The sequence below is a fragment of the Anopheles nili genome, chromosome 3 (assembly GCF_943737925.1).
Source record: "Anopheles nili chromosome 3, idAnoNiliSN_F5_01, whole genome shotgun sequence".
NCBI classification, from domain to species: Eukaryota; Metazoa; Arthropoda; class Insecta; order Diptera; family Culicidae; genus Anopheles; species Anopheles nili.
Window position 1 is genome coordinate 24,718,497 of NC_071292.1, and position 25,079 is coordinate 24,743,575.

The 25,079-nt window shown below is 48.7% G+C and overlaps 3 protein-coding genes across 8 annotated transcripts in view; 2 read left to right on the forward strand and 1 right to left on the reverse strand.

Annotated features, from left to right (window-relative positions):
* LOC128723935 (serine-rich adhesin for platelets) overlaps positions 1 to 7,650 on the forward strand; it is a 111,214-nt gene extending 103,564 nt beyond the window's left edge. The window contains exons 9-11 of the mRNA XM_053817699.1: positions 2,856 to 3,039; positions 3,111 to 3,858; positions 3,952 to 7,650. Of these exons, the coding sequence (XP_053673674.1) occupies positions 2,856 to 3,039; positions 3,111 to 3,858; positions 3,952 to 5,533 (2,514 nt within the window). The 3' untranslated portion in view covers positions 5,534 to 7,650. The remainder of the gene's footprint in view (positions 1 to 2,855; positions 3,040 to 3,110; positions 3,859 to 3,951) is intronic.
* Positions 7,647 to 12,789, reverse strand: LOC128727225 (medium-chain acyl-CoA ligase ACSF2, mitochondrial). The gene is made up of 6 exons (XM_053821112.1): positions 12,737 to 12,789; positions 12,041 to 12,257; positions 11,738 to 11,866; positions 9,013 to 9,233; positions 8,565 to 8,927; positions 7,647 to 8,485 (listed from the first exon to the last, which is right to left on the reverse strand). The coding sequence occupies exons 1-6, from the start codon at positions 12,787 to 12,789 to the stop codon at positions 7,666 to 7,668; spliced, it is 1,803 nt and encodes a 600-aa protein (XP_053677087.1). The 3' UTR covers positions 7,647 to 7,665.
* Positions 12,790 to 20,425: 7,636 nt separating this feature from the next.
* The window catches only part of LOC128727366 (serine/threonine-protein phosphatase 6 regulatory ankyrin repeat subunit B), a 35,781-nt gene continuing 31,127 nt past the window's right edge, over positions 20,426 to 25,079 (forward strand). For 4 of the 6 annotated variants that reach the window (XM_053821272.1, XM_053821275.1, XM_053821274.1 and 1 more), the window contains exon 1: positions 20,789 to 20,914. In XM_053821272.1, the coding sequence (XP_053677247.1) occupies positions 20,804 to 20,914 (111 nt within the window). In that variant the 5' untranslated portion in view covers positions 20,789 to 20,803. Of the gene's footprint in view, positions 20,915 to 25,079 lie in introns of all 6 variants that reach the window. The other 2 variants (XM_053821271.1, XM_053821270.1) reach the window with 2 other exon arrangements.

Sequence of the window (25,079 nt, forward strand, 5' to 3'; positions counted from 1 at the left end):
CCTCTTTGACCACATGTTCGATATTGGAATATTCGCTGGAAAGTACCAAAATCGGGGGCTTAGGGATGATAGTCTCTTTCCGTACGAAAACCACTTATTCTCTTCGATACTTCACGCCACCATTATGTGCCGGGTATTTTAAGTGGATTTATTTTCCTTCTCTATCGAACATTCCTAAACACTCCCAAACAATTGTCCCAGAAATCCGCAAAAGTGCTTCATTGCTATAACACGGATGGTGGGATATTCCTTTTCACAGAGGGATTACGATACTTAGCAGCTAATAATACACCCAAAGGATCGTTTCGCGGCTCAAGCAAACAATAATTTGAATAATGTATCCTACCAGAGAAGTAAAGAATATGAAAAAGCAAAAAAAAAAGTTCAATGTATATGTAGAGGATGTTAGACCTTCATTTGCAAATTTACGGGTATTAGCTGGAAAGTACTATATTGATATTCCAGGTTCGTGTACGTGTAGAAACGACCGGTTAGTTTAGGTTGCTTTAACTTAACATAGAGAAAGTGTAAACGATTGGTTACTCTTATGTTTTTCCATGGAATTTATCGTAATTTTTACCTACCAATTGCCCTTTATTTTAGCTAGTTTTTAAACATTTCAGGTAATAATGGTATTGAACTGTTGGTAAAAATTAGTAATCGAATTTCTAGCAAGCATACAGGGCATGCTTAAATGTCAGAAGTTTTCGTCGAAAGTGTAATAATAGAACCTTGGTGGTACACTTCTCAAATGACGTCGTTAAAAATAGTGCGCTGATAAATTGAACATATACTGTTGGTTCAATTTGTTTGTTAATGACGAACAGCGACGGAAAGGGTTCACGAAAACCATAAACGAATTAAGGCGGCGATTTTCATGCCGTTGCTTCAATTGTCTCCAGATTGAAGCTCGATTTGGTATACGAAGCAGTAGGGACTTGTTGTAAAACTACATTGACCAACCCTTTTCTCCTTCGCCCTTCGATTGGTGATATTTGCATTTTATATTTGAGTGTCGGTGTAAGGAAATTTCCAACAACCCTGCTCAACTTGTAGCATTCCACCTAGGGAGCATTCTACTTTATTAGGCGGGTTTTAGATCTTATTTACGTTTCAAACATTCAGTGTTTAGCGTGTCCGATGTGTCGATATAAGCCTTTTCTTATCTTATCGTAAATGCATTGGTTAAGAGTGATTTCGGTTGCTTGCACACCTATCTTCTTTCTTGACGAAAGTAGACAACGCTAAGACGTCAGTCAGAGAAGGTTATCACATCGCAAATACATGCTAAGCATGATATGGGGAACTATCATTTACCACAGGAATTCCAATGCGTGCTTAGCTTAGCAGTGGTCGGTTGTGCTATTTTTGTTGTGATCTGCTGCATCCTGTTCTCTCGACGGAGGTCACAGGCACAGGCTCGTCAAGATCATCGACCCAACCAAAAGGTAGGCAAAGGACTTGCTGCTGTGCGGTTGTAAACCAAGGGATGGCTGCTTGGTGAACGTTACACGAATCGATTCCGTACCTGTTGTGCTACGGGGTGTCTATTTTACATATGTCCTGTTTCATCCATGGGTAAAAAGACTGGGTAAAATAAACGGATTTGTGTGCGTGGTTCACTTTCTCATCGTACATAGTGCAGGTAGTTTTGGAAAAATTATGTCTACCACAAGCAAAAGCTTTTCCCTTGCATTTGTCTGGAAATGTCCTTCGCCGGCAGACGCATTTGCTACTCAGTTTCACTTTCTTTCCGGCGATCACTACGAAAGGTCGCAAATGCGATCTTGGTTTGGTACTGTGTCATTCTGTGTGAAACATATTTTATAAGCTAAGAGTCCACGTGGTTGAGTGGAAGAACAAAACAAAATTGAGACGAAGTGGACTTGTGTCAATTAAGGAGTGTTGGAATTCTGCATAGTTAGCATTAGTTTGGTGGTCAATCTATGCACCGTTAGATTGGTTGGGACTCAACACTATGATTGAGTACGATTTAATTATGGTAAGTTTCGTGGCACATACATAACAGTGTATTTGAAAACGCATAGTGCAGGGTATTTGGGTGTTAAAAAAGCTTATAGTGTTTTCAAAACCGTTGTGATATAGTCGATATTATAAACTTTGTGCCGAAAGTTGCTGGTCAGAGGATGGTGTTACAAAGGGACACAAATAAGTTTATTCATATCAGTTAAGCCGCTGAATGCCTGTGGTGCAGACAGTAAAATCCAAATGACCATGTGACTAGCGTACCGAGCTTTGGGGTGGATTATAATCATTGCAAATCATACGCATATTTGAAAGGGTCGCATATATTTGTTCGGCTGTGGATAATCCCCTACAGGTAACGTTAACACAGTTGCATTCACCTGTGCTCTTTCCTCGTTTCATGCGAGACCCTTGTGCAGCTTCACACGGCAGTCACTTTATGCTATTCGCTAGAGTCGGCAGGAAGTAATATATTCGATTCTACAGACTTCCTATCGATTGGTTTCTCTAGTTTCTGGGTGCGACGTGATTAGTCACGATCGCGAACACCGTGTAACAAGAGCTGTCCAATCATCTGTAACATCAGACAGGGGAACGGTGTTACGCGGCTGCGAATCAAAAGATGAAGTGTTTCATTTGCTCGTGAATCGGTTGGAAGATTGATTTCGTCCGATCATTGAATGCACGGTAGTTGTTCGAGTCATAAGATGATCGGACAAGCTAGCAAACGGGTTGTGCTTGGAATTTCGCTCAGGTTCAGAGATGTTTCGTAGATTTCATTTCTTTCTGGTGCGTCAATATGTGTTCGAATTAAGTGCATAATAGTAGAGCTGTATCGCTAATCATTTTCTTATCTTCATTCTGCACAGTTGGATGCCTTCTCCTGTCCCACAATCAAGACGGCACACCAGAAGACCACCGCCAATCTCCAGGAAACAAAGTCCATACTCGATGAAGAGCGTACCAACAACCAGGCACTGAAGCAACAGCTTCTAGAAACGACCGAACGTGAAACAGAGCTTCAAGAGCTGCATCGCTGTGAGCTGACTAGAGGTATGTTTGATTACCTTTTTTGCTAGTGTTTGTAGCGTACCTATGTTTAAACTGAATCTTATTTTTTGCAGTTGAATCTTGTCTAAGCGAGCAGCAACGCTGTGCCGACGATCGAATTGCCGCGTTAGACGATCAGATCCACGTGAAAGAGTCCTACACCCGTGAGCTGCTCTCCCGGATCGATGGCTACGAAACGAAGCTTGCCGAACAAGCTACCGAGCTGGAGAACTCCCGGGTGCGGGAAATTGATCTGTTGCAGCGAATTAACGCCCTCAGCTGCACAGAAAATGAGCTGCGCGATAAGGTGCACTCGAGCGAGCTTGCTTTTAGCGAACGGTTGCAGGCTGCGGCCATGCGCGAACGTGAGCTTACGGAACAGATTAACGGTCTGAACCGCGACATGGAGCGGATGCGCCGAGAAACAGAACGAAAAGAGCGCGAACTAGAGGAGAAGTTGACCATCACAAAGGACGAGTGTGTCGTGCTGCGGCAGAGCCGCAATGGGTCCGTGGAACCAGTGGGCCAAAATGGCACATCACTCGGAAACGGCGTCGCTCTTTCCTGTTCATCGCCTAGCCCGCTGCAGCTTAACCGATCCTCCGGCAACATCAACCATCTGCAGGTGTTGCAAGATGAGGTGGACAGCTTGCGGTGTGTGCTCGATCTGAAGCAGCGGGAAATTTCCGAACTGCGCAAGCAGACGCAGGAGTACGAGCGGGATGCGAAGGAGTTGCCCGCAGCACTGATGAAAAATTCGGCCCTCGAATCACGAATCGAGGATCTGGAGGTGCAGCTAAAGACCAAAACGGAGGAAGAGAAGTGCGTAACAGAGCAGTTGGAAACTTTGTTCTACTTGACGTGCTGACAGGAGTGACTGATGCTAACTTTTGTATTTTTTTGTGCACATTTTAGGGAGCTGCAGCAAAAGTTGAAGCACATGCAGGACAGTCTGGGCCAGGAAACTAAAATCAAGAGCCGACTGTCGCTGCATAACGAAGAGCTGCAGTGGCGTTTGAAGCAGAACTCGGAGAAGTTCACGCTTGCGTATGCTGAACTATCGAAGAGGTACCACGAAAACTCGAGCTTCATGTTGAACGCCACAAAATCGAGCCTAGACCAGTCAGCCTCGGCACACCATCATCATCACCAGCTGAGCCATAATCAGTCGCGGTCGAGCTGCTCGGATCGGTTCTTCGATATGGATGACATTTCACCGCCAACTTCGCCCGTGATTAAGGGCATGGTGGAGAAAAGCGATTCCGTGTCATGGGTGCTGGAGATCGATGACGAACCACCGGAGGTGTCGGCATCACGGATGGTACGTCGGGCAGGTTCATTTCGCTCTAACACAGCCTACGATTCCGTTGCAAAGCGTCCAAAGTGCGCTGGCCTGAACCAGACAACGAATGGGTCGCTGATGAGTGGCGCTACCCACGGCAGCGGAATCCAGCAGTCAGCATCGGCGGCGTCGATCCTGAAGCAGCATTCGAGCGACATGTCCCCGATTAAGCCTCCGCTGTCGGGCAGCTCGAGCAGCCACCGGCTACGGTCGAAATCTGTCAGCATTAAAGCGGCAGAACCACCAAAGAAGATTGTCCGGTCAAACTCCGGCGCGTCGGCATCGCCCTGCCCTGGAGCGTCTCTGGCGGTTCCGTGCAAACCGATGCGATTCGGTGATACAATCGGTTCGTGGAAAGAGCAGCCCTTGTACAGCAGCTCTCCAAACGCCCCTAAGCGGTATCTCAGCGAGGACATGTGGACGTCGGATGTGACCGATCGCCAGCAACAGCTACATCGGGCGAAGGACTTGTTCCTGGAGGAGACTGAGTTTATGAGTGAACCCGATAGCCCTTTCGCTCGGCGGCCGAAGCTAAACGGGGGTGAGGATATCGCCCACGCCCCGATCGAAGTCTTTCACCGTGACAAGACGCCGAACTTCAAAAAGAGCAAGGAAAACCGTGGCCTGATCACCTGCGACACGACCGCGCTGACGGGCGGTTCTTCGACAAAGGCCACCGGAAGCGGTCTGACGGCCCGCGAAAAGCGTCGGGATTATACGCGCAAAAGCAACCTTAACGGAGGAACACTCCCAAAGGAGGCAGCCGGTGAGGCGCTAGTGTCCGGCTCAAACACCGACGATGAGGCGTCATCCACGACATCCGGTTCGTCGTCGTCTTGCATTTCCGAGGGCAGCCTGTCGTCGGCCAGTGGCAGCAGTTGCGAAAACAGCCACGACAACAGCCCACTGCACGGTGGCAAGAGGTGCAGCGATCGAATGAACAACGACGACACGATCGAAGGTGATGATGACTCGGCGAAGGAGCAGCCACAGGCCCAACACCGGCGGCGGCATTCGAACATCTCGCTGGAGGACGCACTCATGAAGAAGATTGTGGCCAGCCTGAACGGGGACGCCGTGCTGGACGGAAACGACACGCCAATCGAGGTCAGCTGGTCCGAGGATGGCGATCCGGGATCGGAATCGATCGTATGACATGACGACGACAGTTTCTAAACGATGGCAGCAACACCCCGTGGGGGAATGAGTGCTCGAAAGGGACACGCGAGATAGCAAGAGAGAGATAGAGAGAAGAGAAAAGCATCAGCGGAAAAGCATCCACGGAAGGATGTGGCGAATGGAGGGGAGGGAGACATAATTCTATGAGAAAAATGCTGCCACACCACGCAGCGACCGATGTTTAACATGCAGGTGAAACAATTCGCCACCCTTTCCCGGGTGCTTCCGAACAGGCGCGGGTAAACAGCGGGTCATATCGCAATGATTCCGCCACGAGATTCGCGTTCGAATTTTGAATCTGACTCTTGTGGCTTTCCCTCTTCGAATTACGTTAGGCTAGGCTAGGTACTCTGATTCACAGTGACTTGTGGAGTTGCTCGAGCTGCTTATTAGTTGTTTAATTTTTATGATGTAAGCCCCCTTTTTGTTTTCGTGTTTAATATGATCGTGTAATTGTCGTTAATAGGATTAGCGTCGCTCTCAGTGAAACCACTCGTACCCGAATACAAACTACGCCGCATATATGATTACGCGAGTATACCCGATCGAGAACAATAAGAGTTATCCTATGATCGGAATGTAAGCGATTTGGTTTGGTCTTGTTTTATTGCTCGATGGGGTGGAATTCCCATCCTTAGGTTCTTTGTTGCCGCAATGCTGCATCGCTCTGGCTCGATTGATGCCGCTGTCTGTCGTTAGAAACTGTCGTTAAAGAATGAAAATGAGAAAAAAGGATATGGGCGGAATTTCACGGCACCACGGCTACACCGCCGTGTGGTCGTGTGTAATATACGAATGCAAACATTTGTGTCCCGTGGCCCAGGCGAATCTACGTCGCCGTGTCGCGTTGTGAAGAAAAGTAGTGTTTTTTGGACCATAGCGTAGGTGTATAGTAGAGGTAAATCAAAACTGTTGGTACTGTTTTTCTTCACACTCCTTTCCGTCGAATGGCCGAGGTGCCGCTCCGTTGCATCAGGGTCATTGTTTCCTGTAATATGTTCATATATCCACCTATCCCTTCGTACTATTTCCCTATTACGCTGTTATGTTGTTGGTAAAATTTGTGCTGACTCCTCGATCGGTCTCGCGCCCAGCGGATCGTGCGGCCTGGTGGAAACACCGGTGTCAAGGTTTGGGAGTTTGAACGAACCGCTGGTAAATCCGTGCGTATCGTCTCTGCCACCCGGCGGACGTGCGGCGGTCAATTGCGTTCGTGTAGATTTTGGAAACAAATTTGTCTATTGGAGCTGCCACGCAACAGCTAGCATTATGCAGTGGAGCTATATTTGCTGCTAGTTTTTTTTTTATAGTTATAACCCGAGATTGTATACATACGAAGGATAACCGGTAGCGAAACTCGAGTAATTAGTGGATTGTACTGTCAGGACGGTGATTGTGTTTGTGTAAGGCGTAGAGCATTTAAAAAAGTTTGGATCCGTCTGGTGGGACGTAAACGTTTGAAGCGCACTGCAAATTGATTACGGTTTCGGGTGGCGCTATATTGAGAAAATTTTTGTGCAAACTGGCAGCAAATGGCTAGCACACGTTCTCAGCAATGAGCACATTTTGGAAGACACTCGAGCATCGAAGGGTTGAATAAAAAATGGAGGAAAAATGAAACAATAATTAAACTAAAACACAGTACAGTTAGCGTTTCGATTAACCAGTTGCAGCAGATGGATGGATGGATGCATGTCGTTGATGGTACATGAAATATGTGGGAAAATGTGGGGGAGCTATTGTAAACTACTCAGATTCTATGGACACAGCAAAACAAAACAAGTTATAATTTAATCCAAAGCCGAGTGTAATGTGATTGTGCTAATAGCCGTGCGCCTGCAAGAACGCTGAAGGAGAGCTCCGAGCAGGCGGGCATGGTAAAGGCGATAGCTAACGAATTAAAAAGCGGAACTGGTGATCACAGAGTTTAAATACAAATTAATGCAAACCGTAATGCATATTGCAAAGAAAAGAAATAAGCAAACTACCACCCGATGGGTTTCACTTTTCGATTCCGTACATCCGATAGCGGCTTCGATAGGACTCTCGGGGAGAAAATACAAATCTCTTCAATACGGATGGATTGTTCGACTTAAACCAAAACCCGTTTATTTGCCTTCCTTGTCGTCACGTTTCCGTTCGTTTGTGAACAGTTCAACTAGCTTAAATTTCTGCACCTTCCCGGAGGTCGTCTTCGGGAGGTCGTTCAGAATGCGCACGAACTTCGGCACTTTGTAGTAGGCCAGCTTGCCCTCGCAGTACCGCTTTATTTCCTCCCGGTTGATCGTCTCCGAAGGGTCCTTCAATCGCACGTACGCACACAGTTCCTCGCCGGTTCGCTCATCCGGCACACCGATGCAATGCGCTTCCAGAATCTTCGGATAGGTGTTCAGATAATCCTCCACCTCCTTGGGGTAAATATTCTCCCCGCCACGTATGACCACCTCCTTCAGTCGGCCAACGATCTGGCCGTATCCGTTCGCACGCAACACAAATTGATCACCTGTCCTGAGCCACCGATCAGCATCGATCGTGTCTTTCGTCTTCTGTGGATCGTCCCAGTATCCAAGCATGGTGCTGTATCCGCGAACGCACAGCTCCCCAGCGGTACCGAGTGGGACCACGTGGCCATCCTTATCGATTACCTTCGCCTCGTAATGGTCCGTCAGATGACCGACGGTCTGCTGTACGTCCTCAGGGCTCTCATCGAACAGGGACTGGAAGATGACGGCCGTCGTTTCGGTCATACCGAAAACTGTCTTCACTTTGCGCACTCCCAGCCCATGCTTGATGTCGGAGAATAGTTTCGGTGAGCAGGTGGCGCCTCCGGTTACTGCTATCTCCGGTGTCTCCAGGTGTGCGCCACTCTCGACAACTCGTCGGACCAGATCTACGTACATCGTCGGTGTGCCCAGGATGATCGTACATCTGAAAGGATGCGCACATATGTTTGTTTTTTCACTTTTTAGGAAGAACCTTTAAAATAGAAAACCTCCGTCGGGCTCACCTCTCTCTTACGATGGCGGCCAACGAATCTGCAGCTTTGAAACCGGCCGTTGGCAGCACGAGTGTTGCTCCGTGGGAAATCGAAGCCATCATGGCAATGACCATACCAAACGCGTGGAACAGTGGCACCTGCACGCACATCCGGTGCTCCTTCTGATCCAGCTCGTTCCGAACGCCAATATGGATGCCGTTGTTCACGAACCCAAAGTGGGACATGAGTGCTGCCTTTGGCTCACCGGTCGTGCCGGAGGTGAACTGCATGTTGACACCACTATCCGGTTGTATCTTCGGCTGCAGGAACTCGATCCGGCTGATGTCCCGCTCAGATGGCAGCTCGAAGAGATCCGCAAATTTAATCGCTCCACTGAAAGCAAGAAGATGACAGTGTCCGCCATCAGTATGTGGTTCACTTCTTCTGACGTTGTTGAAGAACACGGTTTCTAACGTACGGCAGACTCTTCTTGCTGTCGATGATGACGGCCGACAGGTTCGGTAATGCTTTGCTCTTCAGCTCACCCGGCCGTGAAGAGGCCAGTTCCGGTGTGATGTGCGACATCATGCCATAGTAGTTCTGCTGGCGGTATCCTTCGGCTGCCACCAGTGCCTTAATTCCGACCTTTCTCAGCGCGTACTCCAGCTCCGGCACTTGATACGCTGGGTTGATGCCCACCTGTTGAAACAAGTCAGAACATAGGCGGGTATTAGAATGGAAACCACTTTCGATTTTCCCACCTATCCACACGTGAGATCAACGCCCTAAAACGGGATTCCCAACCGCGACGTTACGGGATTACCGATGCAAATGTATCTTCTTCTGTCTTCCGAGCCGGTTTTGGGGACTGTGACGTTTTGCGTGTCGAGAACTCGCTGGGCAAAAGAACAAACAAATCAACTAAACGACGCCAAACCCGCTCGAGAACAGGTTTGCAAAGGGAAGATGCTCTAACGCGAGAATTAGCACCGCGTGGTGACCTTCGGCGGCTTCAGACCGGAATCGAAATTCAACTTCAAACGCTTTATCAGTCGTGATCGTCGCACTGCCGCGAGATGAACGTTCAACGGACTCTACGGTGCGTATGGTTCCTCGTCGTCGCCACGTGGCACCATGTCCATGCGCAAGGTTGTGGTGAACGCAAAGTGGATTACGCTAAGTTAATCCTGGGTGGTGAGGACGCACTTTCCGGCCAGTGGCCATGGCATGCGGCCTTGTTTCACCGTATCGACCGCGTGTTCAGATATCAGTGCGGTGGTTCCATCCTCAATCAAAACACCATCCTGACAGGTGAGTTTGAAGACGCCGACGGACAGGAGCTAAACTGTCATCTTGCTCACGGCCTACTCTAACCTCGACTCTGTTCAACTTTATCACTTGAAACCAGCGGCGCATTGTGTGCAGCAGAACTACGGTGTCATCACGGTGGATCGGCTTTCGGTACAAGTTGGCAGGACGTATCTGTACGCGGCGGAAGCTCACACGCAGGAACATCAGGCGGATCGGATCATCGTGCATGAGCAGTACAGTGCGGCGTTGGTGCGCCATGATATCGCACTGGTGAAGTTGGCCACCGACATCCAGTTTACGGCGTACGTGCAACCGGTGTGTCTGTGGGATCGATCCAACACCGACATCGGACGGCTTGTGGGGCGCGTTGGAACGGTGGTAGGGTTTGGCATCACGGAAGTCGGTGCCGTTGCGGACCGGTTGCGTATCGCGTACATGCCCATCGTCGATACGCAAACCTGTCTTGACAGCAATCGAGATCTGTTTGGGCGAGTCCTCACGCGGCACATCTTTTGCGCGGGTTTCCGGAATGGTAAGTAGGTTTGGTGGGGGTCGTGTAAAATCCCGTGTCCTTTTAATCACGCGTCCTTTTCGTCCTTGCCAGGAACGACTGTTTGTGGTGGTGACAGTGGAGGCGGCATGTATTTTGAGAACGAGAACCGATGGTACATCCGGGGCATCGTTTCCTTCAGCGGTCAGAACTGTCAGTCGGCAGATTTCGCTGGGTTCAGCGATGTCGCGACGTATCTCGACTGGATCAACCGGTACACTAGCGGCACCCAAAGCAGCCCTTACTCGAGTGCCGTCCTCGACAAGCAAACTCTTCTGGCGTTGGACGTGTGCGGCGTGAACAGCTACCCTGGTGTGTCGGAAGATACGAAACCTGTTTTCCAGGGCTACCCCTGGCTAGGGGTGATTGAATATCTGCAGCTCAGCACCGGCCAGCGACGGGTGTTGTGCCAGGCGACGCTCATCACCCGTCGGTACGTCATAACGGCTGGCCAGTGCGTTTCATTGCCCACCAACACCTACCAGCTGTAAGTGATCACCTCGTCGAACCACGTCGTTATGCAATCTGTCACACGATGTCCTCGTTTTGTCCCCAGCGTTGGCGTTCGGTTAGGTGAGTTTGACACCGCTTCCAACCCGGATTGTGCCGTGATCGACGGAAGAACCTACTGCCAGCCACCAGTGCAGACGATCCCGGTCGAGGAGATCCTTATTCCACCCGGTTTCAATTCTCCAGCGTACTCAAACGATTTGGCGTTGATGCGCCTTCAACAGCCAGCCAACGTAAACCAAGGTAAGCCACCTAGCAAGGAGTCTTTCCATTTCATTCCCTTATTTAATGCCCATTTTGTTTCCAATTTTGCAACAGATAACATCAAACCCATCTGCCTGCCCTTCTCAACGGCCCTGAAAAGCCACAAACCATCCTACTACATCCGAACCGGATGGCTGGCTCGCAGTTCCAGCACCCAACTTCATCGCAGCTTCCCGAGCTGGATCGAATCAGTCGGTTGCCAGGAGGCGTACAACGACCAGGACGTGCCGCTTGAGAAAACCTTTGGACAAATCTGCATCCGCCGGGACAACCCGTCGTCGGGTGTTTGCTACTTCAATATGGCCGCCACACCACTGCAGTCGGTGCAAGTTGTTGGTCCTAGTGAACGGTACGTCATGTACGGGATGCTTTCCTTCGGTCCGAAGCAATGCATCCAGTCGTACCCGGACGTTTACACCGCCATTGCACCGTACGTCGATTGGATCGTCTCCAACTTAAAACCCTAGCAAGGATGCCCCTGCGTGCGCTCGCTCGTGTGTATGTGTGGAAAGGATCGGAGTAGTTCTTAAAGGGCCATCGCTGTCTCTCCTTCCCGCCCGTTGCTTACCGATATCATGCCGGCACGTGCCACCGCCATGTTGGTGAGGTAAAACAGCATGCTATTAGGCGCCCAGATTCCGACACGATCGCCCTGTCGCAGCCCGAGCTGATAGAAGGATGCAGCCAGCCGATCTACCTGCAAGATGCAAATCGGATACCGGCTTCAGGATCTTGTCTGGGTTGCGAAACGAGGTTCTGTACGAGGACACATCGTGCCGCTGTCCGGCATCGAGCTAATTGAGTCTAATTGGCTCTTGGCGCCTAGTCAGCAGGAACCAATCGGTGCAACCGTGCATCGTAAGCGGCTTACCTTGTCTACGACAGCACTGAAGGTGAGCCTTGCGCCGGCTTCATGACAGGACACGATGGCTTCCTTATTGGGGAAGCGTTCAGCCGCCAGCCGGAGGTGTTGACCCACGTTCCGGTAGACCAGCGGTTTGCTACCGATGTGGTGAATGTAGCTTTGGCCCGCTTCGTGGCTTCCGAGGGCATCGGTTGATTGCGAGCGGGAGATCAATTGTAGGCATCTGGATGGGGCGGAGGGAGAAGTACACGGCGAAGCAATCAGGATTAGACAGATAAGACTATTGTTTTGTAACAGAGCGTATAGTTTAAGTAAGTTGCGTCCGTGTATTAACTTTTAAAGTAGTGGACCTTTGACGTCATGTATAAAATAGTGTAAACATTCGAAGAATAAACACTTCATTGCGCTCTTGTTGAACGAGAGAGAAAAAGAGAGCGCTAAAATACAAGTTGATGTCTTTTTGATGCCTTTTTTAATTATTGCATTTGCAGCTTTACGTTGCATAGGATTGCAATAATGCACTTCATTAAACAGTTCTTTTCACAGGGTACCCGAGCTACAGTAACCATGGAAACGATGAGATGCTGCATCGTTACTCTTCGCATGGGAGTCGCTAATGTCACCACTTCAGTACAGCTGATTGCACTTGCCGATGACAATGCACCGGACTGCAGAAACGCATTGGAAAGGGTAGCCTCGTACCTTTGCCAGCTCGCACGATGGTATTGGTGCCGAGCAATCAACCGCATCGCCATGATGCACTCTCAATATCCACTATCGCTGTGAAGCCTGAGTCGCACTCTTACACACGCTGCACTTGCGATGCACCGATGCACTTTTGGATGTGTAACGTTGTCAGCGTGTCGTTGGAGCTAGGGGTAGCTCTAAAGGGGTTGATTCAACGCAAACGAACCCCTCGCGTGTGTTTGCGCACTAAAGGGCACCGGAAAACTGAAGTGCTCGCGGACGATCGCGGTGCATTTTCACTATCACACGCCGCCATAAACCGCGTGCCTTCTTATCACCCTAGCGGTGCTGAATTCCGGCAGGGGCCATAAAGTTGAAACACATTTTAAATACAAGGATGGAGTTAAAAATAGAGAGACGACGACGGGGTCCCTGGGGACAGCGCGCTCGCAGACGACAAATGAGCCACCGGTTTGAGGCTCGATAAGATTGTTTACAAGCATCCTTTTTTTGTTGTTTCTACTCCCTGCAAAATGGTAAAAGTTACAGTAATCAGCGGAAAGACGCGCACTTTATCAGCTTGTAGAACAACGGCCTATCAAGCAGCTGAGCGGTTATCTAACAACGCCTTTTCGCGGCTTGAATGGGACCCATTTGGAGGGGTGATTATTTATTTACATCAATTAACCATCGCGGACGCGTCGAGTCGTTTCGCTGCGCGTACGATCGAAGGGCACGTAGTACTTCTGGGCGTACGTAAAGTTCTCATTAGCTTAAGGTTAAAGGGCGGCTGGCTACGAGACAAAGGTGGTAATAAATCAAAATTGGAGTCATAAAGGACTCCAAAGGGTCACGCTGCATAACAGGTTTCGCCAGCAGAATTTGAAAGAAATAACGAAAGAAATCGGTTGCAAAAGAGTTATTTTACAATAAGAAACTGAAACGTGCAAAATATATCACCACAAAACCCTTTCGGTACGAGCTGCAGACGATTCAAGCCCTTTAAAACTGCACGGGATACGCTGCAGACGCTCATCGGTCAAGCCCGTTGAGATTGGCATTTTTGCCGAAAACGGCGTTCCGAAAAGATACCAGTTTTGCCAAGCCGTTGCGAACGCTGGTAACAGGAGAGCATGTCCTAAAGAGGTAGCTAGTAAACGATGCCCCGCTTAGCCAATCCGAGATCCGGGATTTCCCCTCTTTTATCGGTACATAGTGCCGTTCTTTCTAGCACACGATCATTTGTTTCTCACCTGCTCTGGTCCGATCGCTCGATTTTCTACGCGTACTATGAGATTTGGTGATTGCACAAATGGCCATAAATTGACCGTAAAAATTCGAACAAAAATTAAAAAAACATAGCACAAATACAGACGGAAATCATATATGATGAACTAATATGTTTAATAATTAGTTATTTGATAAAATAAAGTTGTTTTTATCCCAAATTAAAGCAAAACTCATACAATACTCATACGCGTTACCTATATGCGGTGTAATGGTCCATAGTGCAGCGTTTAGCTGTTATATCCATCCACGTTGCTTCGCCTTATTTACCGAGAGCAGTATTCGCTCTCCCGTTTTGGGGCATTGGTGATCATCGATCGACCTGCTCTCTCCTACGCAGCACATGCAGAAAGGCAACCTTCGCAGACTCCGGAATCCGCGGACGAGCTCAAATTTTTGCTTCCGAAAACAGCGTGTTTTGGCTAGTCCGGAGCAGTGCTGGTACCAGGCGATCATGCATCAAAGAGGCTGACGTAGGTGACGCTGGTACTGGCTATCCATGTTCCTTTTCTCGCATGCTCTGTTCTATCCTATTCTCGCATGCAATAGGAATTCACAACGCGCTGATAAGCTAATTGGTGTTGGGATATATAGGATTGTTATGTGCCCGTTTGAGGTGGGCGTCCGATAAAAAATGGACGTCGATGAAATTGAACATACAGCCAGCAGCTATCATATAATGCTTGTATATAATGCTTGCTATTATCAGCTTGCTTTCTTGTTTTTTACTGTCGCTACAGCTCTTTTATATTAATTAAAGTTTACGCTCAATTCTACGATTGTTATTATGTTCCTAATTGACTAAACTAGAATACTATTTCATTTAAACGGTGTAAGTAGTCGAATTATTCCTTTTTCTATCAAAAACCATTGGTAAAATACATTTACATAAATGCTTTGTACTGTAATGTTATATGTTTAATGAGAAGTAAAGTTTTATGTTGTTTGTCTGTAAGAACAGCAATCCAGTGGCAACAATTTCTGCCCAATTGCGAAGAGGATAGTGATGATTTCCAACAGGTAATTTATCGAACTCTAGTAATTATCTTCCTAGGTAGCGATCAGCTCGATCCTTCCAAAAAAGGTAGCACAACTAATTAAGGGCAAACGCCACGTGGAATGGTAAAAAAAGGTATACACCTGATAAAAAACGTGCCCCGCGTCACATTGACCTGGAACATGAATTCTACCTTCTAAAAAAACAAAGCTACCCCGCAACATTTGCCCAGGATAAACGTTATCCCTACAGCCAAGGACAGTCAGGTATCAATAAAGTCAGGATTAAAACTTAGCAAACCCTGGTAAAAAATCGACTCCCGTGGCAGCCAACAACAAACTGATGGGGACGGCAGCGAGCAAACTTTTGCGAAAAGTTATAAACGCGTCTAGACACCGAGTTGGCTTATCTGGTGCTATTTGTCTGCTGCACGAGAGAGACTGGCGTCTTCAGATGGGTTTCCCAGCAAAGCAAACGAGAAGCGAAGCGAAGCGGGACTTTTTTCAATTTAACGTCAACAAGGTAGTTCAATAAATCTATACTTTTAACCCACCGGATCGCTTTAAAACGTTCACGAAAGTGAAACGAGCTTCGATACTCACTAGCGAGCTTGCGGGTGGAAAATGGGTATCCATCCATTCCATCGAGACCTCTTGAATACTCGTACCGAAAGTGGGCCAGTTGCTTGTACAGGACTCAACAGGACATGCAGGGAGGGACAGTAAACCCCACCGAAAAGGACAGGACGCGTACGGATGGCGTCCTAGCAATGGCAAATAGTAAACGATCAAACTTTCTGCCCGCTAATAGAACGATAATCGCACCCGAATCGCCCGGCAATTCCCAATCCTGCGTGGTGAATCCGTTGACTTTCGCTCCTTTCGGGCAGTGGGGGCAGAGAAGGCCCAGTCGTTCGTTACGGTCATGGCGAATCATCATCATCATCAATCGATGATGGTATCCTTCCAGCAGGTCGATAGAACTCGATACGGGCTGGTAGCGTCTTATCGCGAGCGTCGCGAATGGGACACGATGGCGGGAGCATGATTTGGGTATTTTATTTTGCTTTGTGTCTGTGATGCGGTTTTCCTGCGGAAGGATGTGGGTTGCCTGCGAGCAGGGTTCCTGCCAAGCGGACGCGTCAACGTGGGTTTCGGCTTCGGAACGAATCCCGCCAAAAAATTGCCGACGAAATGGCGAAACGATGCGTCGAATCGAGGTTAACGATGGTTTTGAAGAATTTCTCGATTGAACATTTATGCTCCACGGGGACAAAGCGAGTGTACAGGTATTCAAGTATGTATTTTTTTTGTAATTTAAGGTTAATTTTACCAACATTAGCCTATGTGACGTTAGCTGTGTAAAAGGTCCGTTGTGGTGTATTTTTAACAAAAATGTGATCAATCAAAGACTTCTTAACGTCTTTTAACTACAATGCTCTACTATTGAAATCAGTCTAAACCTTTTTGATATAAAAGCTACTTTATCATAGTAAGTTTGAGCAGAGCTAGCATATAAATTATGTCATGTAAAGCCTTTCAATACAATTTTTAAGTTACTTTTGTCGAATTGTTGGGTTTTATGGTAAGTGTAATTTATCGATCACTTTGATTAGCCAATTTTTTAATGCTGTCTGTTGGTATGTGTATTAATCTCTTTTTTCTTTTGTGATAAGCTTATTCAATTTGAAAACTGCATGCATTTGAGCTTTTTTTTCCCAAAACCGAAACCCCAACTGCAGGCTGTCTATTTCCAACGCCCGGTGTGCACAGTTTTCCACTGCCAAAGTCGTGATGAGTGAATTGGGGCGTTTAACAAGCGGCTTGCAATCGTTCGAAACCACTTCGCAGAGGTCGGACTACCGAGTCACGCAGGTCGAACCAAAACCGAGCCCCCTTAGAAACCGACCCACGACGACGACGACAGCGACGCGTCCTTACAACGCAGGGCCGCCTGGGTTGCCACCCGCTACAATGTGCTGGCATTTGCATTTCTTTTTTTTTGTGTTGGCCCACCCACTTCCTATGCACACGGACACGGATTGCTGCCAGGCGGCTCGGCGTAATAAGGAAGCGGTCGAGAGATAGTAGTAAAACGCAAAGTTCCTGCGTTCGGTTAGACGTGGGGTCAGAGAAGTGCTAGGTGGGAGGCGGGGGTGAGTGTAAACATATTTTGACAAACAATTTCCACGCGATACGCATAACAACAAAACACTTTCACCCTCGGTCTCTGGAAGACGACGGTGGCGTCGTAGCGTTGGGAATCGTGAATCGCGTAAAAATAGGGATTGCGTTTGGAAAAGGTGGGTGCTCACAGGGAGGAACATCCAGGAAAGTGGGGAACAACGTGGGGGAGGAAACTGTCCCAATTCGATGTGTAACCAGCCCACAAATAGTTCGATTAAACAAAATATAAATCCTATCCCTTGCTGTGTTCCGGATGCCGCTAGGGGACCATAGGGACAAAAGGGAGTTCCTGTTGGGTCCTGTTGTAGGTCCTTTGGGAAATGGGAAAACGCAAGTTGCGCTCGTCCATGCGCAATTCCCAGGCTTTTCGCCTATTTTTGGCACACATTTCGCTGGTCAGCAGAAAAAAACAAACTGATGGATAATTGCTTCATTTTGTCGCGGTGGTCCGGTGAAAAAGGTTTTCCCGGACACACCAAAACGCTCTGACCGGAGCGCTCGAACTCGGGCAGAGTTCACGGAAAGGTTCACGTGGCCCACCTTATTGGGAGGGGTGGATGTTTTTTCTTTCGGACGTCTGCCACGCGAACCGACGCCGAGGTTCGAGTTCGCAAACACATCCATCCACCGGCGTTGCAAATCGTGGAGGGAAATCGGGGCAACAAAAAATAGCAGGACGAAATATTACGCCGAATCGATTATGCAAATTATGCTCTCGACTGGCCGCCTGGTTCGATGGTGTGTCCGGGGGACGTGTGATGGCATTCCGGTCGAGCCCTTTTTTTTTAACTCGTTTCGATCAGCTTTGGTGTTTGAGAAGAGAGAGATAGAAAGAGAGAATACAACCCAAACTAACGAAAGGCAAAAAAAAACGTTAGAGTTGGAGTATATGCAGACGGTTGCAGCTGTAGTTGCATCGTGCATGTGAACTGCATCATATCAAGGACCTCACAGGAGGTCAACGAGTGCCTTCAGATAAGCCAGCGGCATTTCCTCTGGAATGTGGTGCTCGGTGAACGTAGTGGAGTGGTTATAATTCCATTTAAGAAAAATTCAGACCAAATACTGAATATGTGAGAGAGCGATAGAATAGTTGGTTAAACAAAAAATAACCAAAAACTGCTCACTGTCCCTGATTTGTAGGGGTGCAACTGAACGTGCGAAAAAAAAAATAACCCAACCGTGAAGTGTCCATCATTGCTTATGATAAGCGCACCTATTTAAATCGCTTCCAAATGAGGTCAACGTATGTTATCGGTTTTAGGGCCGATGGGAAAAAATATGAGAACCCAATTAGTGTGAAAAATTACGCAAAAACTATGTCACGCGTTTAGCGTGATTTTTTTTGCCGATCGAAAGAACGCACGGACCAAAAAAAATCACCCTCCCACACAGATCCTTATCGGGCGCATCTATCAACCGCTGGCTTCGGATGTGGTCCACTGAAAAAAGAACAAAAAAAAACGCACCCGTGCCGGTTTTTCCACGCAGGTTCGGTTGGTTGGGTTTCCACGCAGGAATTTCCACGCGACACTTCCGGTAGTCAAACGCACCAACGCAGTCCCGGTCGCCCAAGACGACGATGACGACGACGCCAATCCATGTAACCACCTTGGCGATCCGGTTGTCAACCTGGTAACGGCCTGGTCTGGTGGCTCGGCGGGATCGCTCGCTGGAAACAATGTTGTTTGGACGCGAAAAACAACCCCCTCCCCAGCAGGGCTCGGTGGCGAGTAAATTGTGGTTTCTTATGTGGTTTCGAGTGAGGTCCCTTTCGGGGTGAGATGAGGTTCAGGGGGTGAACCGAGGGCGGCCACTTCCTGCGGCACGGTACTCCGTCACGGTGGTGGTACGCGCCACGGTCCATCACACATACACGCGCGCCCTAGTCCGTGTGATATATGCCGTACATACGAGCCTTCGTACATACCTTCAGCCATCGGTGAAAAACGGGCTGTTGGCCAATCCCATCCGACCCGTGTTGGAGCGCGAAATTCGTTCGCTGAATGTTGTACCGGGCCCCGTTAGCCCGGCTCTCGAGCCCAAACCGGCAGACTAGTTCGAGACGTTGGTCCGAGTGGTATTGAGAGCTGCTCGAATCGAAATCCTTCAGCCATCTGCACGAGCACGCCGTCAGCTGGCATTCGTGACCCAGTCCGGTGTTGGAGTTTTCCAGCTTTTCCCGCCCCCCCCAAATAAAAGCAAAAAAAAAAACACCCACAGACGCAGTGCCGCGTAGTGTTACATAAGGGCGCGAAGGGACGTTTGAGAGTGTGGTTTGGAATTTCGGGTTTCGTCAGCTGTCGGGAAAGCGGTGCCCCCGGAAAAAAGGACTCCCACGGTGGCGGTGGATTCGTCTTCGTCAAAAAAAATAAAAAACGGGCGTTGTTTGGTCAAACGCCCGAATCGAGCGGCCCCGAAAGCGAGCGAGCGAGCAAACCCCAAAAAGTGTGTTAATTAGATGAGGGAGTCCGGATCGTTTGGTGGGCGCGTGCTCGTGGGTTATTTCGGTTGCGATTGTGCTAGGGAAAGGTCGTGTCGCACGTGGTCGTGTGGTCGCGGTTAGCCCGTTTTAATCGCGACCACGTCGCGGTGAAGACTTGCCGCACACACAAAAAACCGTTCCGCGGTTCGTGAGTGGGGCAAAAATTAGCACCAAGCGAAGATAGAGTTGTCTTCAGGTGTCGTACACGTGTCTGTGAGGGGGTGTGATATTTTGTTGTTGCTGCTGTTGTTGCCGTTTGCTTGTTCCAAATTTGCGCACGCAGGACACGGTCTCCTGAGCAGGTGTAGTTAGAATAAACGAATTACGACCGGACAGTGCGCCTCGATGTGGCACTTTTCAAGCAACCCTCCGTTCGCCGTCCGTTAAAGTAGTCCTCGGGCAGGACGAGTCGCACGAAAATCGATGGCAGCCCCTTCACCAACGACTACGACGACGACGACGACGACGACGACGTTGAATTCCGGCACATGTCAAGGACTCCTGGGGGCTGAATCTGTTGCACTGCGGTTGCTGAATCAATAAACCACGCTTTACGTTCCTGATCTGGAACATGTCCTGTGCATGCATCTCCGCGTCCTGGAGCACGTGATGTGATTGTGTGTGTGTGCGTGTGTGTGTTGTCCGTGTTCCGTGTGAAGGCGTCACGATGAACGCCTGGTCGTGGTTGGTGCGTGGATAGGAAGAAAAAAAACTGTGTTCCTGTGGCTTAGGAAGCGCCTCAGCACACGATGGATAAGGCGAAAAAGCCACCGGCTACGGCCGGTGGAGGTTCCAGTGCGGGTGGAACCGGCCCGGGTGCACCGGGTGGCGCATCGGGCGGTGCCGGTGGTGGCGGTGGTCCCGGAAAAGCCGGCGGTGCTGGTGGTACCGCCGGCGGTGGCAAGGGACCAGGCGGCAAAGGTCCGCCAAAGGGAAAGCCCAGCGATAGTGACGCACCGGGAGCCGGCGGTAAGGCGGAGGGCGAGTCGGGCGCTGCCAAGGATGACTCCTCCGCCAATGGTGAGAAAAAGTCGGATAAGGCTGACACTGAGCAGCCATCGCAGCCGAAGCCTGGCAGTGCCGGTGCGACGGTCCGCGACGGTGCCCAGAAAGTTCTTAATCTGGCGATGAAAAGCGAATGGGCTCCCGTTGAAGCTGTGCTGAAAGGCTTGGAAAAGGCGGTGGCCGCCGGCGGGGATGACTCCAACCAGACCCCGCTCGCCGGGGTGCTTGATCCGGTAAGTAGGCTCCCGTTAGGGAGGTCCTTCGTCCCCCGGGTGGTCTTTACAATCGACGTAAAATGAGAAAAAAAACGGCACGATAAGCAAATTCCACAGCGGGTCGCTCTAAGGAGCATTCGGTCGTTTGAGTCAAGCTAGTTTTTAGCTAGGTTGAGTAGGTCTTTAAGAGCTGGTTTAATGCCTTTTACAGTTGGTATAAGGATACATTGGCACGAGAGACCCACAATCTGAAGGCAACATCTGAACGATGATAAGCCCTACTGCTGAGATGCTTATGGTGAAGGTCATGCTTCATGGTATTTGAGGTTCGATTTGGTTCAGTCACGAGTTTAAGAGCCTTGTTTTATTGATTCAATTTTACATGGTCACAGCTCGAGAGATTAAAAACAATATTTTGGACTCATAATAGAAGATGCTCATGCACGCTGTTTTTCCTTTTTCGGCGGAGGAATCGTACTATCAAAGTAGCCATGATTTTCCACTCTCATGAAATGATGTGAAAATTTAAATGAAATATTTCACGTTGTCGTGGAAGTGAAAGAAAACTCAGTGAAAAGGTTCATAAAAACAATCACATCTGAATGAGAGAAATTATAAGCAACGTTAGCTTAAACCAGTCGCCTAATAATTGGAACATATTCGCTTTAAGCTCCCCAGCTGCATGTGAAAACGCATTAAAACGAGTTCTCCACGTACGTGTCATCGTACGGTGCCCTCGCGTTCGGATCGAAATGTATCAGGGATAGTCCTTTCTGGTTCTACAACACGGTGGGTTTACCGGAACGTCGACTTCGGAGGTTTCCGGAATAATTTCCTGATCGTTGACCTTTTTCCCAGCCAACCCTGGCTGGTCAAGCGAACGCCTTTTTTCCTTTTCCACTGACCGAAAAGCACCGCAACCTATTTTCGAATGATTGCGCAATCACTTTAAACTGTCGCCAGCGCCCAGTTTGCGAAGGATTCGGTTTCGCGTCGTGACTGGCGTAGGTTCGAAAATAGCTCCTGATGGTCCGCAACAACGAGCAAAAGACAGAGAGAGAGAGAGAGAGTATAACGAGGGACTCTTTTCCACACTATAAATTTATTGGTTTTGCAAACATGGCGACACATAACTCAGGCACGGTGGCCCTCGGCTGCCCAGCGGTCATCGCTTTTCGAGCCGAAGTAATGGCACCGTACAACGTAAGTCCTCGCGGGAAATGGCAACGGCTGTGACTTATGTGGCTTTCCCACAGCTCCACAGCGAGCGGCAGCAATTTTATGCCAACGAGCCAATGGTGGAAAATGGTTCCACGTTCGTTTAGCGTGAACCATAAACAGTTCCGTTCGCGAGTCTCTGGGCCGGGAGCGACCCAAAATCATGGAATCCTGCATGCAAATGGGCCTTCAGGCTTCGGGCTTTCACGCATCCGCACGTTCCTTAACACGCACCCCTGAGCGTTTGAGCGTTTGAGCGGCAGTCTGGAAAATGATGAAAAGAACCGCTTTTCGTTACACTTAATAACCGTCCCCACCAATTCGGGGCAACCATGGCCACTATTAGACCCGGGTTTTAATCGAGCCACATAAAACGCTCGGACCAACGCTCGAGCCTGGGCTAATTGGCAGGTTCCGATGAGCGAGTGTGGCGAAATTTGAGCATCGCATGTCCGGCGCCCTAACGAAGAAATCCTGATCCTGATCCTCGTGTCCAGCCCGTGTGCGAACGGCTCGCAAGTGCGGCGTAATCGTTTATGGATGATTAAATTGGCTCCCGCTTGGTCACAGGAGTCACCCGCAAAGTGGACCCCCTCGATTTGGCCTCGATTTCAGCCACACAAACCGCAGAGTTAATTTTAGCTTTCGGTGGCTTTGCTCGTGCAATTATCACAAAAACCAAAAGCAACACAGGTACACGCCGGAAAGACACGGGTTTCCGTTCCGCAGCCATGGCCATTTATGGCGCAATGGGATGAAGGGTGGTTTTGCGTTTTTTTTGGTGTCGCATACCGTGTACCAAGAATTGATAGGAATCGCTTCGCCTTCGAGCAATAGCTCGTTCCATTCCGACGGGTGGGTCACTTTTTTTTCATTCGCCCATTTCTTTTATTCGCATAAATGAGGCCTTTCTGGAAGCGAAAGGGCATATCTACAAATCGCGACCGAGAGGTTTCCGGTTGGCCGGTTGACATGTGACCGCTAGCGTAGGAAAGTACGCCAGCCTGGAAAAATGACCGCAAGATATGACCTGCTTCAGATTGGATCGGATCATTTCTTTTCGCTCCGTGAGGAAACAAACAAACAAAAAAAAAAAGGTCATGCAGTATCGCGAGTCAGGAATGCAGCAAAACTGCAGCAAATGGTGCATGCTTCGAAGGCGATTGGAAATGGCGCTTTTCAAATGCAAAGGTCACACGGGGGTTTTTCTCGCCAACCGTATTTCCTTCGGTCATGGTCGAGAAAGTACGTTACACGATGGATTTGTTTTATCACGCTTTGGGGGTGGAGGGCCCTTTTTTGCGAAGTCTTGCGGATCTCGCCGAGGTCTCTGATTGACGGCACCGGGTTGTTGATTATATTTTAATTATGATTACAACCCGCGCTTAAGCTTAAGCGCCAATTCGGGCTGTACACGTTCCGCGCGAACACCCGATCGCGCGCTAATGGAGATGGATTACGAGGTTTTCGTACACGTGGCCATGCCGCAGATGAAGATGAAGGGTCAGACCGTGACGCTCCACGATTTGCGTACAGCCCTTCTGGAGGCGTTCTCCCGACTGCTGCTGACGTTGTTTGAGTCGCACAGGTTCGGGTGGTTTTTTTTTATGGACGCTACAAATGCTAATGAAATCGCGACCTGACCTGCGTGCGATAAGCGAGACGTCCTTGAAATGGCACCGGCACCGGTGATGTCCGAAAGCACCGCGAATGGTGCGAAAGGTAATTCGCTTTTCGGGGGCAAATAGTGGCACCGCTGGCTTGAAGTGAGGGTAAAAAACAAGAACAAATCGGCGTTTTTAACGCTCTGGTCGTAAAAATGGACCACCTTCAATTGCGGGCTTGTTTCGCTTCTCGTCGTCGACACCGCAATCGATTTCTGGCGTGTCGATTCATTGAAATCTCCAGATCGGCTTGTGGCTGAAGCGGGCTTCATTCGAGGGCGTTCCGAAGCTGTGTCCGCTGGCTGGAAAATTGTCACATGCGCACATTGGCCAAGGAAGCGACTGCAAGGAGGATGGGTGAGTGCTACACGAAAACGTTGTCATTGGGCTTCGTTCCGGGTGGTCTGGGGGTTCGATTGCGTGCGGTTAATTTTACGTACGTGTGACATAAATGTTACGATGTCGTACATAAGCTCGCGTTTTTGTCTAATTACATATTCGGTGGAGCTTTTGAGGGTGTTGATTTGCACATCAATGTTGTACTTTCGTTAGCTGAGCTCGAAAGCGTTTTGAGGAGGTGAAGGTGGAGTCTTAAAATATATTTGACAAAACTGTGTTCCTCGTGTTCTGTTTCATTTCAAGCTCCAATTTCCAGAACGCGTGACGGAAATTGCCTTAGCCGTAACCGCGATAGTAAAGATGTAAATGAATGGTTTTTTTTCTTTAACCGAATAAAACAAGCGTTTACCGTAAAATATAGTTACCGGTTACATTATATAAAATGAGCCAAAAATAAAAGTTACTATGATTAATCAGCTAATGAAAGCTATATGTATACCGTTATTTATATTCCTTAAATGTATACAGAGCAGTTCTTATCTTGCATGAAGCCGATACTGAAATAATATATTTTATTTATCGGTATGTTTCCTTTACTCGTGTTTTAATTACTCTATTTCACGTGAAAAAGTATTTGAAGCTAATCGCTTTTACCTCTTACCACGAAGGAAAATTACTTACTGGAATTGTAAGGCACATATAAAACCGATATGTATTAGGACGAGTTTGTAGTATAAATTTCGATACAAATAAACCCATACGTTTCATTCTGGAATAAACTCCACCCTAGAACTAGGGCAATCCTGTAAAACTCGGCCACCCATGCAAGATTGGCACGCACTTCGCACTCATTTAAATAACAGTTGATTTAAATAACAATGCAACGAAAAGCGTTTGAATTTTCACTTCCGGTGATGCATACCTTGTCGCAAAGCGGCTTTTGAGCCGCCTGACCGGTGCGT

Bases quoted from the DNA above. Each gene is read 5' to 3' on its own strand.
- LOC128727225 (XM_053821112.1), bottom strand. From the start codon at position 12,789: ATGGCGATGCGGTTGATTGCTCGGCACCAATACCATCGTGCGAGCTGG. The intron at 12,258-12,736 runs GTACGAGGCTAC...CGCCCCATCCAG, and splicing joins CATCGTGCGAGCTGGCAAAG to ATGCCTACAATTGATCTCCC. The intron at 8,486-8,564 runs GTGAGCCCGACG...GCATCCTTTCAG, and splicing joins GCCGCCATCGTAAGAGAGAG to ATGTACGATCATCCTGGGCA.